Source organism: Diorhabda carinulata, chromosome 11 (assembly GCF_026250575.1).
Source record: "Diorhabda carinulata isolate Delta chromosome 11, icDioCari1.1, whole genome shotgun sequence".
Taxonomy (NCBI): domain Eukaryota; kingdom Metazoa; phylum Arthropoda; class Insecta; order Coleoptera; family Chrysomelidae; genus Diorhabda; species Diorhabda carinulata.
The window spans coordinates 13,381,927-13,402,226 of record NC_079470.1 but is presented as its reverse complement, the minus strand read 5'-3'; the positions used below and the strand labels follow the sequence as shown (position 1 = coordinate 13,402,226).

Here is a 20,300-nt window from a genome sequence, read left to right as displayed (position 1 = left end):
TTTCTAAGTGCCACCATTCCTGAGATATCGTACTTTTTTGGAGATTTTTGAAAGTTAAACATTTACATGACGCACAGGGCTGAAAATTCATTATGTGGCCCGCGTAGTTTATACTTTTTTTATGGGTTTACGTCCCTAGGGACAAAAGTACGTACTTTATCATTACAAATCGATTCTATGTATGCTACAAAAGTTATTCGGGGTCAAAGGTTAATATTTGAGGTTTTTTTGATTTTACTCGAAAACGGTGAGTTTTATCAAAAAAAACTTTAAACAAAATTTGTAGATCTTAAAGTTCTTCATAAAAATGGTTTCTATGATTTTTTTTCTAAGTGCCACCATTCCTGAGATATCGTACTTTTTTGGAGATTTTTGAAAGTTAAACATTTACATGACGCACAGGGCTGAAAATTCATTATGTGGCCCGCGTAGTTTATACTTTTTTTATGGGTTTACGTCCCTAGGGACAAAAGTACGTACTTTATCATTACAAATCGATTCTATGTATGCTACAAAAGTTATTCGGGGTCAAAGGTTAATATTTGAGGTTTTTTGGATTTTACTCGAAAACGGTGAGTTTTATCAAAAACAACTTTAAACAAAATTTGTAGATCTTAAAGTTCTTCATAAAAATGGTTTCTATGATTTTTTTTCTAAGTGCCACCATTCCTGAGATATCGTACTTTTTTGGAGATTTTTGAAAGTTAAACATTTACATGACGCACAGGGCTGAAAATTCATTATGTGGCCCGCGTAGTTTATACTTTTTTTATGGGTTTACGTCCCTAGGGACAAAAGTACGTACTTTATCATTACAAATCGATTCTATGTATGCTACAAAAGTTATTCGGGGTCAAAGGTTAATATTTGAGGTTTTTTTGATTTTACTCGAAAACGGTGAGTTTTATCAAAAAAAACTTTAAACAAAATTTGTAGATCTTAAAGTTCTTCATAAAAATGGTTTCTATGATTTTTTTTCTAAGTGCCACCATTCCTGAGATATCGTACTTTTTTGGAGATTTTTGAAAGTTAAACATTTACATGACGCACAGGACTGAAAATTCATTATTTGGCCCGCGTAGTTTATACTTTTTTATAGGTTTACGTCCCTAGGGACAAAAGTACGTACTTTATCATTACAAATCGATTCTATGTATGCTACAAAAGTTATTCGGGGTCAAAGGTTAATATTTGAGGTTTTTTGGATTTTACTCGAAAACGGTGAGTTTTATCAAAAAAAACTTTAAACAAAATTTGTAGATCTTAAAGTTCTTTACAAAAATGGTTTCTATGATTTTTTTTCTAAGTGCCACCATTCCTGAGATATCGGACTTTTTTGGAGATTTTTGAAAGTTAAACATTTACATGACGCACAGGGCTGAAAATTCATTATTTGGCCCGCGTAACTTACACTTTTTTTATAGGTTTACGTCCCTAGGGACGAAAGTACGTACTTTCGAGAGAATTATTTTTTATCATACAAAATAATGAAAAAGAAAGTACGTTTTGAAGATAGAAAAATATCCATAACGCCTTGGATGAAAATGGGGGTTAATTGAGGAAAATTCACGTGAAAAATTCGGAAGCCTGTTTTTGGAAAAGGCAAATATTCATTTGAATATTCATCATTTTTATTTCTTCGCATTTTTTTAGAGGTAAATTACCCCCAATCAACATTTAATTTATGAATAAATCGAATACGACAAAAAAACTTCTCTTCCCTGTATATTTTTGAAAATAGCAACGAAAATATATTAAGAGTCTTATTCTTATTAAATTCTTTGGGATGTGGAGCTTCTACAAAAAAAAAAAGTTTCAGTTTTCCGCCTGAAGGATTCCGCAGCGGTTGTTCAAAGTGGACTTTTACGAACCGTGACAAATCGTCACGTGTTTGCTCGTCGGTGCTTAATTCACGCTTCCATTTTATCCATTTTACATACTTATGTCTCCGAGCTTCTGCTTAACAAGTTAATTTATATACTGCATACAGGGAGAATCTAAATGCGGAAAGTTTTGTGGTAAATTACAATTGATGAACCAGATCAAAACACAGAGACTAAAATGCTTCCAACGTAGACAAATTCAATGGAGAATTGTTTTATTCACGGATGAGTTTCGATTTGGTCTTTACCACTCAGACGATCGAGACAGAATTAGGAGCAATTCGCTCAATGTCTTGGTCTCCGGACTGAATTTATTGGGGTTTCTGATTGCTCGAAGGTACATCGAGGAAGTTCTTCTAGAAACTTTGATCCCATTTGCTTCATTTATTGGTGAAAAATTCATTTTGATGCGGGATAATTCTCGTCCAAATACCACCAAAATTGTTAACAAATATTTGGAGGAAGCGGAAATCACAGTTTTGGACTGGCCTGCACGAAATGAATTCGTAGGTTTCCCATTTAGAGTGAAAAACTCTGCACTTACTATCAACTTTACGTTTCTGTGTTTCACAATCAGTATTTCGCGGTACAATTAAAATCCTTCTTCGATTACTCGACTCAACTGACTCATGTCGCGCCTACGTACTCGTTTTATATGGTTGAGGAAGATTCTAGTCTAGAATCGAAGCGCGTTGAAGATTTTATAGTTCTCGACAAAAATAATAGGATTTTTCTGTTTGCTACTAAGAGATGGCGATAATGTCTTTCTATAGGCACTTAAAATTACTTATAAATATCCGTAGATTTGAGAGTACGAGTATTTAAAACATCGAATCAAATCTAAAAGCTCTAAAAAACATTATTCTTCTTTTTGTGGCACATTGCGATCGCGGGCCTTATTAATACGACGCGAGGGCCGAAAACGGCCCGCGGGCCTTATTTTTAACATGACTGCCATAGAGTTTTTGTGGGATGAAAACGAAAAATAATATTCAGCAACTTATGAGTCTCTGAAAATCAATTTTTTCTTTTTCGTAAATTTATGCAGAGGTTTGAACTCAAATAACGGAAAAACTATAAATTTTTTGTAAAAACTTGTAATGAACATTTTTAAAGTACTTTTTTAGAACTTTAAAATGAGTTTTTACAAAACCGTCTGCCATGAAAATTAAGCGAGTTATGACGAAAATTAAAAAAAAAACACGTTTTTCAACATTTTTTCGTGAAAAATTCGAAAATTACGCATTTTCTGGAAAAAATTATTCTCATCAAAATTGAAGATTATAAAAAAACAAAGAAATTAGTCAGTTTGAAACAAATTTTTTAAATAATATTCAGCAACTTATGAGTCACTGAAAGTCAATTTTCTTTTTCGTAAATTTAAGCAGAGGTTTGAGCTCAAATAACGGAAAAACTATCAATTTTTCGTGAAAATTTGTAATGAACATTTTTAAAGTACTTTTTAAGACCTTTAAAATGAGTTTTTACAAAACCGTCTGCCATGAAAATTAAGCGAGTTATGACGAAAATTAAAAAAAAAACACGTTTTTCAACATTTTTTCGTGAAAAATTCGAAAATTACGCATTTTCTGGAAAAAATTATTCTCATCAAAATTGAAGATTATAAAAAAACAAAGAAATTAGTCAGTTTGAAACAAATTTTTTAAATAATATTCAGCAACTTATGAGTCACTGAAAATCAATTTTTTCTTTTTCGTAAATTTATGCAGAGGTTTGAACTCAAATAACGGAAAAACTATCAATTTTTCGTGAAAATTTGTAATGAACATTTTTAAAGTACTTTTTAAGAACTTTAAAATGAGTTTTTACAAAACCGTCTGCCATGAAAATTAAGCGAGTTATGACGAAAATTAAAAAAAAACACGTTTTTCAACGTATTTAAAACATCGAATAAAATCTAAAAGCTCTAAAAAACATTATCCTTCTTTTTGTGGTACATTGCGATCGCGGGCCTTATTGATACGACGCGGGGGCCGAAAACGGCCCGCGGGCCTTATTCTTAACATTACTGCCATAGAGTTTTAGCGCAATGATCCAAGGAAGTGTGTTAGACGTATTTGTTGATAATTTTTTCTTTATTTTGTAATTTTTTGTAAATAATCAATAAAAATTATCAACTTTTGGTAGATTTTGTTTAAATAACCTATAAACTAACCAATTACCACCATAAATTAATATATTTAACATAATTATAATACCAAATTCAAGCGTTTAGTTTTTTTTTGGTTTTTGTATCATTTTAGCGGATTTTTCATCGTGTTTTTTCCTTTTAAATATTCCCTATTAACCAATTAGTATTCCGACTATTTTTTTTTCGAAAATAACGAAGCGTAGCGATCGGAAAGTTTATTATATACCAGTCGAATCATTTTTTCCTTCTCCTATACAATATTTTCAACATCGGGTGATGGAACAGATAATTGGCCATCACTTGGTATCGCACAGAAGCTAATTCTTTATGCCGATTCAATCTTATTTGCAACGCCTTCATTACCAACATTATATTGTTGACTTCCGCGAAATAATCGGCTTCTTCTTGCGGCGTCAAAACGTCGTGGGTAGCCGTATAATACAATTTTTTCGCTTGCAATTTATCGCTCATTTTCTCGAATTGCTTTTGCATTACATTCGCTCGATTCACCAACAATTCTTTGAACTCCCGCAGACAGCAATCTCTTGCTTCTTTGGCTTGCGAGAAAGTCAAACGAGGAGGTCCACCTAAATACAATATTCTTGTGAGTATTGTTAGAAAATTGGGTCGAAATCACTCGAAACGTTTTTTTTTTACCTAATTTGGCTAAATAGGGAGCGAAATAATCGATGTCTTCCTCAATTTCTTTCTCTTTATAAACCCGCGCTTGTTCTTCTTTATCGAGCATAGCTTGTCTATATTCGGCGTTCTGTTCTATGTTGAATAAGGGCACGTCTAGTTTGGAAAACGCCATTTCCCTAGCCCTTATAAGTAAAAATTCGGATATTTGAGCCTCCACCTACGGGAAAAATATAAAAATAATGAAAATTCTCGTGTACAAATTACGAAACTAACCTCTCTTATATTGTTTATAACTTTTTCTTCTTCTTTTAATTGTTCTTCGAACATCAAATAAAGCGTCAATTGTCTCGGACGTTTCACACCGATTTCCGCTTGGTAACCGTACGTCATATCCGGATCGAAGACCATTTCTTCGCCAATATCAGACAGCGGAGGTTTCATGAAAACCCTCGTAGATGCCGTTACATTATTTTTGCCGTAATGGAATTTTATCCTGATTTCTCTACCAACTATAGCGAATTCTCTAGACGCTATATCTTCGTGAGACGGTTTGCTTTCGTCTCTTTCGTATTTTTGGATAACTTTCAAAATTGGCCGTCTATAGGACGGACCTGATTTGGCAACTGGATCCTCTCCGGTGTCATATGTCACTTGTCTATAGTAGAGCCTGTCATCTCTGTTTTTATAGTGTTCCGTTATTTTGTTGGGTTCGACTTCGATTTTATGTAAAGCGTCGTAACGTCCTAAAAGATATTTTAAAATACTCGAGATTTAATTTTTTTCGACTATATACTAGAAGAAACGCAAAAAAAACGATACAAAATGAGAGTTATAAGCTGGAGATTTGGGTAACCTCAAAAGACTGTTTATAACAACAAAACTATACATTATGGACTGAATTAATCCTCATTAATCAGTTTAGTTGATTATTTAATCAGAAAACGACTAAAAAAAAAGTGTTTCAATCGATTTTTAAAGAATTTCTATCAAAAATTAAACGAATCTAATCTCCGGTGTCAAATGTCACTTGTCTATAGTAGAGCCTGTCGTCTCTGTTTTTATAGTGTTCCGTTATTTTGTTGGGTTCGACTTCGATTTTATGTAAAGCGTCGTAACGTCCTAAAAGATATTTTAAAATACTCGAGATTTAATTTTTTTCAACTTTATAATAGAAAAAACGCCAAAAAAAAACGATACAAAATGAGAGTTATAAGCAGGAGATTTGGGTAACCTCAAAAGTCTATTTATAACAACAAAACTATACATTATCGACTGAATTAATCCTCATTAATCAGTTTAATTGAAGATTTAATCAGAAAACGACAATAAAAAAGTGTTTCAATCGATTTTTGAAGAGTTTCTATCAAAAATTAAACGAATCTAATCTCCGGTGTCAAATGTCACTTGTCTATAGTAGAGCCTGTCGTCTCTGTTTTTATAGTGTTCCGTTATTTTGTTGGGTTCGACTTCGATTTTATGTAAAGCGTCGTAACGTCCTAAAAGATATTTTAAAATACTCGAGATTTAATTTTTTTCAACTTTATAATAGAAAAAACGCCAAAAAAAAACGATACAAAATGAGAGTTATAAGCAGGAGATTTGGGTAACCTCAAAAGTCTATTTATAACAACAAAACTATACATTATCGACTGAATTAATCCTCATTAATCAGTTTAATTGAAGATTTAATCAGAAAACGACAATAAAAAAGTGTTTCAATCGATTTTTGAAGAGTTTCTATCAAAAATTAAACGAATCTAATCTCCGGTGTCAAATGTCACTTGTCTATAGTAGAGCCTGTCGTCTCTGTTTTTATAGTGTTCCGTTATTTTGTTGGGTTCGACTTCGATTTTATGTAAAGCGTCGTAACGTCCTAAAAGATATTTTAAAATACTCGAGATTTAATTTTTTTCAACTTTATAATAGAAAAAACGCCAAAAAAAAACGATACAAAATGAGAGTTATAAGCAGGAGATTTGGGTAACCTCAAAAGTCTATTTATAACAACAAAACTATACATTATGGACTGAATTAATCCTCATTAATCAGTTTAGTTGATTATTTAATCAGAAAACGACTAAAAAAAAAGTGTTTCAATCGATTTTTAAAGAGTTTCTATCAAAAATTAAACGAATCTAATCTCCGGTGTCAAATGTCACTTGTCTATAGTAGAGCCTGTCGTCTCTGTTTTTATAGTGTTCCGTTATTTTGTTGGGTTCGACTTCGATTTTATGTAAAGCGTCGTAACGTCCTAAAAGATATTTTAAAATACTCGAGATTTAATTTTTTTCAACTTTATAATAGAAAAAACGCCAAAAAAAAACGATACAAAATGAGAGTTATAAGCAGGAGATTTGGGTAACCTCAAAAGTCTATTTATAACAACAAAACTATACATTATGGACTGAATTAATCCTCATTAATCAGTTTAGTTGATTATTTAATCAGAAAACGACTAAAAAAAAGTGTTTCAATCGATTTTTAAAGAGTTTCTATCAAAAATTAAACGAATCTAATCTCCGGTGTCAAATGTCACTTGTCTATAGTAGAGCCTGTCGTCTCTGTTTTTATAGTGTTCCGTTATTTTGTTGGGTTCGACTTCGATTTTATGTAAAGCGTCGTAACGTCCTAAAATATATTTTAAAATACTCGAGATTTAATTTTTTTCAACTTTATAATAGAAAAAACGCCAAAAAAAAAACGATACAAAATGAGAGTTATAAGCAGGAGATTTGGGTAACCTCAAAAGTCTATTTATAACAACAAAACTATACATTATCGACTGAATTAATCCTCATTAATCAGTTTAATTGAAGATTTAATCAGAAAACGACAATAAAAAAGTGTTTCAATCGATTTTTAAAGAGTTTCTATCAAAAATTAAACGAATCTAATCTCCGGTGTCAAATGTCACTTGTCTATAGTAGAGCCTGTCGTCTCTGTTTTTATAGTGTTCCGTTATTTTGTTGGGTTCGACTTCGAGTTTATGTAAAGCGTCGTAACGTCCTAAAAGATATTTTAAAATACTCGAGATTCAATTTTTTCAACTATATACTAGAAAAAACGCAAAAAAAACGATACAAAATGAGAGTTATAAGCTGGAGATTTGGGTAACCTCAAAAGACTGTTTATAACAACAAAACTATACATTATGGACTGAATTAATCCTCATTAATCAGTTTAGTTGATTATTTAATCAGAAAACGACTAAAAAAAAGTGTTTCAATCGATTTTTAAAGAGTTTCTATCAAAAATTAAACGAATCTAATCTCCGGTGTCAAATGTCACTTGTCTATAGTAGAGCCTGTCGTCTCTGTTTTTATAGTGTTCCGTTATTTTGTTGGGTTCGACTTCGAGTTTATGTAAAGCGTCGTAACGTCCTAAAAGATATTTTAAAATACTCGAGATTCAATTTTTTCAACTATATACTAGAAAAAACGCAAAAAAAACGATACAAAATGAGAGTTATAAGCTGGAGATTTGGGTAACCTCAAAAGACTGTTTATAACAACAAAACTATACATTATGGACTGAATTAATCCTCATTAATCAGTTTAGTTGATTATTTAATCAGAAAACGACTAAAAAAAAGTGTTTCAATCGATTTTTAAAGAGTTTCTATCAAAAATTAAACGAATCTAATCTCCGGTGTCAAATGTCACTTGTCTATAGTAGAGCCTGTCGTCTCTGTTTTTATAGTGTTCCGTTATTTTGTTGGGTTCGACTTCAATTTTATGTAAAGCGTCGTAACGTCCTAAAAGATATTTTAAAATACTCGAGATTTAATTTTTTTCAACTATATACTAGAAGAAACGCAAAAAAAACGATACAAAATGAGAGTTATAAGCTGGAGATTTGGGTAACCTCAAAAGACTGTTTATAACAACAAAACTATACATTATGGACTGAATTAATCCTCATTAATCAGTTTAGTTGATTATTTAATCAGAAAACGACTAAAAAAAAGTGTTTCAATCGATTTTTAAAGAGTTTCTATCAAAAATTAAACGAATCTAATCTCCGGTGTCAAATGTCACTTGTCTATAGTAGAGCCTGTCGTCTCTGTTTTTATAGTGTTCCGTTATTTTGTTGGGTTCGACTTCGATTTTATGTAAAGCGTCGTAACGTCCTAAAAGATATTTTAAAATACTCGAGATTTAATTTTTTTCGACTATATACTAGAAGAAACGCAAAAAAAACGATACAAAATGAGAGTTATAAGCTGGAGATTTGGGTAACCTCAAAAGACTGTTTATAACAACAAAACTATACATTATGGACTGAATTAATCCTCATTAATCAGTTTAGTTGATTATTTAATCAGAAAACGACTAAAAAAAAAGTGTTTCAATCGATTTTTAAAGAGTTTCTATCAAAAATTAAACGAATCTAATCTCCGGTGTCAAATGTCACTTGTCTATAGTAGAGCCTGTCGTCTCTGTTTTTATAGTGTTCCGTTATTTTGTTGGGTTCGACTTCGATTTTATGTAAAGCGTCGTAACGTCCTAAAAGATATTTTAAAATACTCGAGATTTAATTTTTTTCAACTTTATAATAGAAAAAACGCCAAAAAAAAAACGATACAAAATGAGAGTTATAAGCAGGAGATTTGGGTAACCTCAAAAGACTGTTTATAACAACAAAACTATACATTATGGACTGAATTAATCCTCATTAATCAGTTTAATTGAAGATTTAATCAGAAAACGACAATAAAAAAGTGTTTCAATCGATTTTTGAAGAGTTTCTATCAAAAATTAAACGAATCTAATCTCCGGTGTCAAATGTCACTTGTCTATAGTAGAGCCTGTCGTCTCTGTTTTTATAGTGTTCCGTTATTTTGTTGGGTTCGACTTCGATTTTATGTAAAGCGTCGTAACGTCCTAAAATATATTTTAAAATACTCGAGATTTAATTTTTTTCAACTTTATACTAGAAGAAACGCAAAAAAAAACGATACAAAATGAGAGTTATAAGCAGGAGATTTGGGTAACCTCAAAAGACTGTTTATAACAACAAAACTATACATTATGGACTGAATTAATCCTCATTAATCAGTTTAATTGAAGATTTAATCAGAAAACGACAATAAAAAAGTGTTTCAATCGATTTTTGAAGAGTTTCTATCAAAAATTAAACGAATCTAATCTCCGGTGTCAAATGTCACTTGTCTATAGTAGAGCCTGTCGTCTCTGTTTTTATAGTGTTCCGTTATTTTGTTGGGTTCGACTTCGATTTTATGTAAAGCGTCGTAACGTCCTAAAAGATATTTTAAAATACTCGAGATTTAATTTTTTTCAACTTTATAATAGAAAAAACGCCAAAAAAAAAACGATACAAAATGAGAGTTATAAGCAGGAGATTTGGGTAACCTCAAAAGTCTATTTATAACAACAAAACTATACATTATCGACTGAATTAATCCTCATTAATCAGTTTAATTGAAGATTTAATCAGAAAACGACAATAAAAAAGTGTTTCAATCGATTTTTAAAGAGTTTCTATCAAAAATTAAACGAATCTAATCTCCGGTGTCAAATGTCACATGTCTATAGTAGAGCCTGTCATCTCTGTTTTTATAGTGTTCCGTTATTTTGTTGGGTTCGACTTCGATTTTATGTAAAGCGTCGTAACGTCCTAAAATATATTTTAAAATACTCGAGATTTAATTTTTTTCAACTTTATACTAGAAGAAACGCAAAAAAAAACGATACAAAATGAGAGTTATAAGCAGGAGATTTGGGTAACCTCAAAAGACTGTTTATAACAACAAAACTATACATTATGGACTGAATTAATCCTCATTAATCAGTTTAGTTGATTATTTAATCAGAAAACGACTAAAAAAAAGTGTTTCAATCGATTTTTAAAGAGTTTCTATCAAAAATTAAACGAATCTAATCTCCGGTGTCAAATGTCACTTGTCTATAGCAACGTCTGTCATCTCTGTTTTTATAGTGTTCCGTTATTTTGTTGGGTTCGACTTCGATTTTATGTAAAGCGTCGTAACGTCCTAAAATATATTTCGTACGAAACTAGTTCAATAGTTCAATGAAAGACAACCAAACAAAAGACAAAAAACAATACAAAATGAGAGTTATAAACGAAACTAATAAAACATACAAATAGTACAGTGAACGAAGCAAATTATCCCGCAATTTTAAATATCTTCATGGATTAGTTTGAAATTTTGACAGAAGCTCAAAAATGATGCGAATAACAAACCTGATTTGGTGCCAATGTATGCTTCTACCCTTACTCGGGGGTGAATGCTACCCTTACTCGGGGGTGGAAATTTAAATAACACCGGAATAGATAGAGAATTGAATTTTATGAAGAAAATGTGAAATGAAGTTTTTTATTCAACTCAATAGTTTCTGAGTTATTCGCGATTGAAAATTTTTTTAAAAAAAACACGTTTTTCAATATTTTTTCGTGAAAAACTCGAAAATTACGCTTTTTCTGGAAAAAATTATTCTTATCAAAATTGAAGATTATAAAAAAACAAAGAAATTAGTCAGTTTGAAACAAATTTTTTAAATAATATTCAGCAACTTATGAGTCACTGAAAATCAATTTTTTTTTTCGTAAATTTATGCAGAAGTTTGAGCTCAAATAACGGAAAAACTATCAATTTTTCGAAAAAAATTGTAATAAACATTTTTAAAGTACTTTTTTAGACCTTTAAAATGAGTTTTTACAAAATCGTCTGCCACGAAAATTAAGCGAGTTATGACGAAAATTAAAAAAAAAAAACGTTTTTCAACATTTTTTCGTGAAAAACTCGAAAATTAAGCATTTTCTGGAAAAAATTATTCTCATCAAAATTGAAGATTATAAAAAAACAAAGAAATCAGTCAGTTTGAAACAAATTTTTTAAATAATATTCAGCAACTTATGAGTCACTGAAAGTCAATTTTCTTTTTCGTAAATTTAAGCAGAGGTTTGAGCTCAAATAACGGAAAAACTATCAATTTTTCGTGAAAATTTGTGATAAACATTTTTAAAGTACTTTTTAAGACCTTTAAAATGAGTTTTTACAAAACCGCCTGCCATGAAAATTGAGCGAGTTATGACGAAAATTAAAAAAAAAACACGTTTTTCAACATTTTTTCGTGAAAAACTCGAAAATTACGCATTTTCTGGAAAAAATTATTCTCATCAAAATTGAAGATTATAAAAAAACAAAGAAATCAGTCAGTTTGAAACAAATTTTTTAAATAATATTCAGCAATTTATGAGTCACTGAAAGTCAATTTTCTTTTTCGTAAATTTAAGCAGAGGTTTGAGCTCAAATAACGGAAAAACTATCAATTTTTCGTAAAAAATTATTATTAACATTTTTAAAGTACATTTTTAGACCTTTAAAATGAGTTTTTACAAAACCGTCTGCCATGAAAATTAAGCGAGTTATGACGAAAATAAGTTAAGTAACTCGAATTTGAAAAAAAAATCAATAAATTTGACACCATGTGGCGGCAAAATTAAAATTAATCGTAGCCCCTGTAAAATTATCTTTGTTTAAGCCCTAACAACAAGTTCCAAAAGTTTGAATGTTTTGGAACACGTATATTTTGAAAAAAGTTGTTTAATGCGAAATTATTTTTTTCGATTTAAAAAAAAACGTTATTTTTTCAAAATATCTCAAAAACTGTTGAATCAACGAAAGAATTTTATGGTAACTAAAATTTAGCTTTTATTTTACAGAACATTTTGCATTTTTTTAAAATCACGTAGCTTGAAAATTAAACGAGATATAAGCGTTTAAAGTATCGATTTCAATACTAAGTTAGAGGGTTTTTTACCCTTTAACATCAAAATTCTCTGAAGAAAAGGGCCTAGAAGGGTTGCAAATGTCATGGTTTTATAGCTTATGAAATTCCCTACAAAATGGTGTATGGATGAATACAAAAAATTCAAAGGGAAGCCGAGTTATTATTAAAAAACCGAATAAATTTTTCTAGAAGTAATACTGGAAAATTACGAAACGTCTAAGTTTTGATCTTTATGGATTATTTATATTTTTATAACTGTATTAGGGTAGTTTTTAAGGGTAGTTACATATAAAAAAAACAACATTTCACATGTTTGAACATAACTATAGCCCATTACAGCTTTAACTCATTAGTTTTCAATTTATTGGAATAAGGGGTGATTTTCACCCCTTAAAAATAAAAAGTATACTTTGCAACCAAGTCAGGATTGAAGTTAAGATGAACTTAATTCCAAATTTTCAAAAAAAAACAATTAAAATCTTTTAAATTACGAGGTTTCGATCGATTTTAAGCACGAATGGCTGTACCAAAAGATAATGTTAATAAAATAAAAGAAAAAGGATTCAGGTTGACAAAAAAAGGGTGAAAAATATTAACAAATATGGGTAGATAACTTCAAGGACTTGCTAAACGAATCCAGCACAGAAAAGGACTAAAAACAGTACGAGAATGATCAAGGAACCTCGAGCAATTGAAGAAGTTAATGAAATCATGAATGAAATTAGAAATTGAAAAGGAACAAAATCTATTGCATCCAATATGATGCAATAGAGTCCTGGTGGTAGAAAATAACGCGGCAGGATAAGGACGAAATGGTTATAAGAGGCGGAGGAGTAGATACGAACTCCGAGGATTGATCCATCTAAACAAGATTTGCTGCCAAAGTTTCAAAGATCTATCCGGGACTTCTTCAAAGGTTGGAGTTTGTCTATGGTCTATTAGAATTAGAATTAGTACGCAATTTTTTTGAAAATAAACTTAAAAGCAACGGATCCTTTTTCCCAACCTTCGTGATTGAAAAATATGGTTCTGGCGGCGTTGACTTCGTCGTTATTTCTAATATAAACGTGTTTGATGACGGCGTCTTCTCTTCCTTTTTGAAAATAATCTGTAACAAGGTTAGTATCGCACATTTGGATGCTTCTGTAGAATTTATCGTGTCGATTTTCGAATTCTTCTTCTATAACTTCCGGAATCGTGCAATCGAAATCTTGAAATCTCGTTATTCGAGTTACCAAACCATCGTACGAGATGAAAGGGGCGTATTCTTCTATCAGCACTCTTTTATAGTTGGTAATACGATAACCTGGAATGAATTTTTCGTTTATGTATCGGTTATGCGATAAAATACTTTTTATTCTACTCCAGGTGTGATTCAAACTTGGTTATCAACAGTAAAATATCGGGTAGCAAAGTTTAGACGAGACTGAACGAGCTGCAAGGACCAGCATCACAGTGATCGACCAAATCAAGTGACGACTCCAGGAATGTCGAAGAAAATCCACTGGATGATCGTCGACGGAAAGTGCGCCAGCTAGAAGACATAGTCAGCGTCGTGAAGATGTTTCCAAAACAAAGGGAAGACCGGCTCCAAAGAAGGCAAAGTTATTGCAACGTTTGAGCAAAGAAACGGCCACATTCGGCCAAGAAGAAGGTGTTGTTTCATCGATACAATGCACCAGGTCACGCATCCGCTATTTCAATGACTAAAGTTAACGAATCAAACTTTGAATTGCAACTTCATACACCCTAATAGCCAGATTTAGCCCTCTCGGATTATTTTCTGTTTCCGGACTTGAAAACACGACTCAGTGGTCGAAGATTTTCCAAAAATGAAGAAATGATTTCGGCAGTTGATGTCTATTTTGAAAAGAAAAAGTTTTGTTCCTAAATTTCTTTGTTGATCCAGTTACTTCTGGATCCATCCTCCTATATTGTAACCAATACTGTAATAACAAGATAAAACCTAGGTTTTTGGTCCAAAATGGTCTAGGTTTTTATCCAGCAGCGGTCGAAACAGTCTGCCGAATGTTGATGATGTTTAGACGAGACTGAACGACCTGCAAGGACCAGCATCACAGTGATCGACCAAATGAAGTGACGACTCCAGGAATGTTGAAGAAAATCCACGAAGCGAAACTTGAAGATCGTCGACTGAAAGTGCGCCAGCTAGAAGACATAGTAGGCATTCCCAAACGTGCAATTCAACGTATATTAACTAAGAATTTGGACATGAGAAAGATGTGGGATGATGGATGCCACGTTTGTTCAAAAACAGCATCGTGAAGATGTTTCCTAAACAAAGGGAAGACCGGCTCCAAACAAGGCAAAGTTATGGTGTAGGTTTTTGTATAAACTGCTCCTTTATAAAGTGCTTATACGTACTCACCTTCCGGGAAGCGTTTTTTCAACGATTCGTGCGGTATGTTTATCTTCATGGACCAAGACGTCGGCATATCTAAATGTTTCTCTTCGTACATGTCTCTCACGTCGTCATCGTCTCCCAAATCTTTGGGTTTCTGTTTTCGATACTTCATTGGTTCGGCCACCAAGAAGTGTATCCATTTTTCGTTATTTTGCAAATCGAATTCCATATCCGCTATACCTTTAGAGCAATCTTGTAAATTCACGTAATAATTCTGATGGTTCCAAATACTTTCAATCCCTAAATATATATCGGTATCTAGGGGATGGGAAAATCCCGTGCTGGGTTCGATGTAAAACGGTTCTTGTACGTCTTTTTCCGAAGGTAAAATTAATACCCAAGCGTGGATACGTTGACCTTCTAGTTCGTCCTCTGGACGAGCTTCTTCCTCCAATCTCTTCTGACTTAAAAACAATTAGAAATTATTATCCAAACCAAGAAGTTCATTTATTAAAGTTTAAAGAAGAAGAAACCAGAGAGAAGGAGAAGGAAATGTACTAACAGCGCTTCCTCTGCTATTTTGGCTTCCTTTTCGCGTACTTTATCCAGTTCTCTCTGTTCCATCATCAATAGAAATTTGCTTCTCAAATCTTTAGGAGGTTTCAATTTGTATTTTTCTTCGATTGGCGTTTCCGGTGGTTTTTCTTCTTCTTCTTTGAAAGGCGGTATCGGACAATCGGTTCTGATCATTATTCTCAAAGTTACGTCTTTAATTGCGTAGCCCGATACAACAAAAGCGTCATATCCTACTCCTGCAAAAACGAAAAACTTCATCTATAAATTAAATACAGTAAATTTGAATTTCCCGCAAAAATTGAATGTCACTATTTGAATGACAATCTACTACAATAATTCCAACGGTTTTTTAACTTTTCGAGTGCTTGGATTCGTCTTTTTGGATCAAAATAAACGAAAAGGGCAATATCTGGAATATACGGTGGATCAGAAAACAATTCATTCAATTCAACCATCGACTTCGATATGTAAGAGCGTTTCTGATTTATTACGTGTCAACATGACCGAAAACTGCTCGGAATCATCGACGTTGTTGTTTTCGATCGACAGTAACGAATTTTTTCGATGTTTTTTGGAGTAATAACCTCAATTGGACGACCAGAACGTTCACCATCACGTTTAATCATCAAATAGCGCACGAAATTGTTTTGAAAACAACAAAAGCTTCATTTAAATTGCTGTCATTAAATTCGATACATTGTATTTTGAAAGTTGGTACTTCATAAACGTCAAACGGTTTTGACAATGACAGCGCCATTTAAATTAGTATTTCCCGCTACAATTTGATTGACAATTGAAGCTTTAGATTTTGTAAGGTTATGTGTTGCAGTGCAGCCTAAATCGTATCGGTGAGATTCGTTTGAAACTGAGAAAAACACCCCGTGCTGTTATTACGAACCTATGAGGATCGAACAAAGTGTGGTGGCCAGTTCGAAAGTTTGTCCACTTTGTCTTAACAAAGTCGTGTGTGGGGAATAGAGTCGGATGGGCAATAAAGTCGGTATATCTTCCATGGGTTCGAATTTAATGTGGTCCGCTAAGAAGCTGGCGCATCCTTGCCAAGTTTCCAATTCCGGATAGGGCACGTTTGTTGGACGAATGGTCGTACACACCATTTTGACTATACCACATTCGTTTTCTGCAGCTAAAAGTAACGGCTTCCTATCGGGAAATTTTTGTACGAATTGTTTCCTGAAAAAATAAAAAAAATTAACCTTATTTTTATATAAAATATATGCCTATATACCTGAAGTTTTCCGTATATAAAAGCAACACCTTTTCCTTTTCGTTATTTTTCAAATATCTCATAGGAAAATTCGTTCTGTCTTCAAAAAACGGTTCCAGCACTTCCGGCCAACACATTTTTATCAAACCCAATTCGTATCCGATTTCCTTTAAATGTTCGTGAGTTAAATCCACCGGTTCCGGTAAAATTCGAGGTTTATCCAACAATTTAAAATAAGAAAACTTTTCTTCTTCTTCTTCTATTTCTTCCCCGTCTTCGGGATTCGAATATAAATATCCGTATACACCTTCGTCATCGTTAACCGGAGAATCCATTTTTGTTAATGTGATTGACAGTTGCTGACTGACGGACGCACTTACTATTAGATCGATGGTTTCTACGTTACTAAATAAGTCGATGTACAAGTTTGGTTATTGCTCGAACGCAGTTAATCGCCACGAAAAGCTTATAGTCAGCGGATTGGTCATTGAAATGATCGATTGATTAAAAAATCAAAATCCGGGAGTCCAAGGTCAGCTAGGACGGTTAAAAACGTACGAAATATTATTATGTTTGTGTAGTAAATCATTAGGAAGCATGCTGTTGCTTTAGATCATCATTATTTCGCATTTTACACAAAGGTTCGTAGTTGCAATCCAAAATACGTTCGTCCAAAGCTACGGACGTCCCGATTTGTTTATATTTGGATGAAATTAGCAAACAGTTGTTTGTTTAAACGTGAATATTGTTTCGAGACACCTTGTATATATTCCAATGTACGTTATCTAACACTGCAAAGTAGAATTGAGTCAATACAAAACTTAAACAGTAATAAACAGAAATATTAAATTTAGTATTTAGTTTTCAAGGTCGAGCGCTTAGATTTAAGTTAAAATTGGAGATTGAACTTGAGTTTAAACTATGATTCGAACTCTAGTTTAAACTAGATTGCTCTGTTTTATGTGCCACAGACATTTTTCTGTCAACTGTCACAAACATAACCAAAATTTTCGCGGTATTTGTTTCAAAGTTGAAATGTTTAAAAAATTGTGGAAATTACAAGAAATTCGTGCAATTTCTATGAAGTAGTTGTTTTGGTTTACCTTGTGAGGAAATAAAAAGAAAAAAAATCGAGTTGGCAAGGGAAAATAAACGTAAACAATTCGAAAAAGTTAGGTTAGAATCCTCCGTTTCGTGTCAAACTACCCCCGAACTGTCACTAACGTTTAACCCAGTAAACGCCATCTATAAAACGTGAAAAAAAACGAAGTTTGACGTTCAAACTTCATTCGTAATTGCGTGAATTAGTTATATAATTCGTAATATACATTTGTGTACAATAAAATCAAATCGCACCCCTTTTTAGTTTCGAATTAAGTGGCCGATCATCCGTATAATCAAGTTATGCGAACTTAGGGGATTTGGCTTTGTCGAGTTGTCATTCTGTCAAGTTATTGTTTGTTTGTCACTCAAATCGTACGCGGCGAACACCCTTTTAAAAGCGTATAAACGAATTATGAACGCCTCGCTAATCTTTTCATAATATGAGTTTTTGTTCTCGTTGGGTAATTTTTTTTTTTTGATATTCTGAATTAAATAGTGACCTCAAAATTCAACAAACACATAATAAAAATATTTAAAGCGTTTAGTTGTTTTTATATACAGAGTGAGTTTCGTGTATATTTAATTTGCGAAACACGTTGTTACCGGATATAAAAACGTTTTATTTCCATTCCACATGTTTAATTCGAAACTATCTGTTTGTAAATTACAGTTATTTACATTTTAAACCAAATTTTACCCTGTTTAAGACCTTTATAATCAGTAGTAGTTCAATTATAGTTATTATTTGGAAATAATATAAACAAGTTGTGTCTCAGTTTGCAACTACGTTGGATATATTATTTAAATAATTATTCTTATGACTTTTATTAATATATTTCAACAATTAAATTCATGTTTTTTTGATATTTCATGGTTCGTTAACGCAGTTTTATTTTTTTTAACGTACCGATGATCTTTAAGTCTATTTTCTAAACACCGAGATGTTTGTCCTACTAAAAGATAAGCAAAAATCAGCACTTTGGAACTCAAACTCGATTTTGATATTTAAATTTTTGATATATCGATGTCACTTTCTTTTTTTTTATTATTTTGGCGCACAATTCGTTTCTTGGGATTTTCCAAAGATGTGAAGTGGATTTTCTAGCTGTCAAATTTGTCCCACGATAACTCAATGTGGTTGCAGCTCTGAGGAATGGGACTGGGACTAAACTACAATCATAAACACACATAAGAGGATCGAATCGGTTAATTGCGGAGTAATATTTCAAGTGTGCGTTGCTTCGAAACTCGTCGACGTAAATAGAGGCATTACCTGAACTTTTAATGTGTATTTTGCTGGAAGCTTCGGAAACCTGTCAGATGTTTGTTTGGAAACGGTTCTAATGATATGTAATTAAACTAATTCTTTATGCAAATGGATCATTTACTCGGTTTACAATTACCGGTTAGGCATTTCATGAAAAAGCACCCCTTCGACCACAACCGACCGTAACAAACGATGGAAATCTTTAGTTAATGGTTTATTAATGATTACTTTAGATACCCGTCTCATTCAAAAAGAAAACAACTTATTTAATAAGCTAGGAAATGATATTTACCCTTTGCGATGTTTGAAATAGTACGAACGTTTAAAAAAACTAAGAAACAAGTTTTTAGCATTTTTTAGTATGATCAAAATGGCTTCCAACGGTAAGATGGATGCGGTTTTTCGATGGGTCTCCATCTTGTGCAAAGTTATGCCACGATGCATTTTGATTTTTTTTGGAAACGAAGTAGTTTTCAAAGAGTTACAGCAGTTTCCATGTACGCCTGGAACGTAAATCGTCTTGAATTCGGATTTACTCGGAAATTAAGGCTCCAACGAAAAAATAACTAGAGATCTTTTTTGTAGAAAATTTTGCGCTCTACATTTTTTGTCCGAACAGTTTTTTTCGAATTCCTCTTAGTTTTCGAGTTATTCTTTTCCAAGAGTTACAGCAGTTTCCATGTACGCCTGGAACGTAAATCGTCTTGAATTCGGATTTACTCGGAAATTAAGGCTCCAACGAAAAAATAACCAGAGATATTTTTTGTAGAAAATTTTGCGCTCTACATTTTTTGTCCGAACAGTTTTTTTCGAATTCCTCTTAGTTTTCGAGTTATTCTTTTCCAAGAGTTACAGCAGTTTCCATGTACGCCTGGAACGTAAATCGTCTTGAATTCGGATTTACTCGGAAATTAAGACTCAAACGAAAAAATAACCAGAGATCTTTTTTGTAGAAAATTTTGCGCTCTACATTTTTTGTCCGAACAGTTTTTTTCGAATTCCTCTTAGTTTTCGAGTTATTCTTTTCCAAGAGTTACAGCAGTTTCCATGTACGCCTGTAACGTAAATCGTCTTGAATTCGGATTTACTCGGAAATTAAGGCTCCAACGAAAAAATAACCAGAGATCTTTTTTGTAGAAAATTTTGCGCTCTACATTTTTTGTCCGAACAGTTTTTTTCGAATTCCTCTTAGTTTTCGAGTTATTCTTTTCCAAGAGTTACAGCAGTTTCCATGTACGCCTGGAACGTAAATCGTCTTGAATTCGGATTTACTCGGAAATTAAGACTCAAACGAAAAAATAACCAGAGATC

The 20,300-nt window shown here is 32.5% G+C and overlaps 1 protein-coding gene across 1 annotated transcript; it reads right to left on the bottom strand.

Moving 5' to 3' along the window:
• Positions 1 to 4,237: 4,237 nt before the first annotated feature.
• On the bottom strand, positions 4,238 to 16,994 carry LOC130899336 (dynein regulatory complex subunit 7). Its single transcript, XM_057809214.1, has 8 exons — positions 16,640 to 16,994; positions 16,292 to 16,584; positions 15,380 to 15,629; positions 14,842 to 15,281; positions 13,459 to 13,758; positions 4,951 to 5,420; positions 4,693 to 4,894; positions 4,238 to 4,622 (listed from the first exon to the last, which is right to left on the bottom strand). The coding sequence occupies exons 1-8, from the start codon at positions 16,951 to 16,953 to the stop codon at positions 4,270 to 4,272; spliced, it is 2,622 nt and encodes an 873-aa protein (XP_057665197.1). The 5' UTR covers positions 16,954 to 16,994; the 3' UTR covers positions 4,238 to 4,269.
• Between the last annotated feature and the right edge of the window lie 3,306 nt (positions 16,995 to 20,300).

What these genes read in the sequence shown, in the direction of transcription:
- LOC130899336 (XM_057809214.1), bottom strand. Translation starts at nt 16,953, where the DNA reads ATGGATTCTCCGGTTAACGATGACGAAGGTGTATACGGATATTTATAT. An exon ending in ACTTTGTTCGATCCTCATAG is followed by an intron (nt 15,630 to 16,291) that starts GTTCGTAATAAC and finishes TCGTTTTTGCAG; the next exon opens with GAGTAGGATATGACGCTTTT. An exon ending in GAAAAAACGCTTCCCGGAAG is followed by an intron (nt 13,759 to 14,841) that starts GTGAGTACGTAT and finishes AATTCATTCCAG; the next exon opens with GTTATCGTATTACCAACTAT.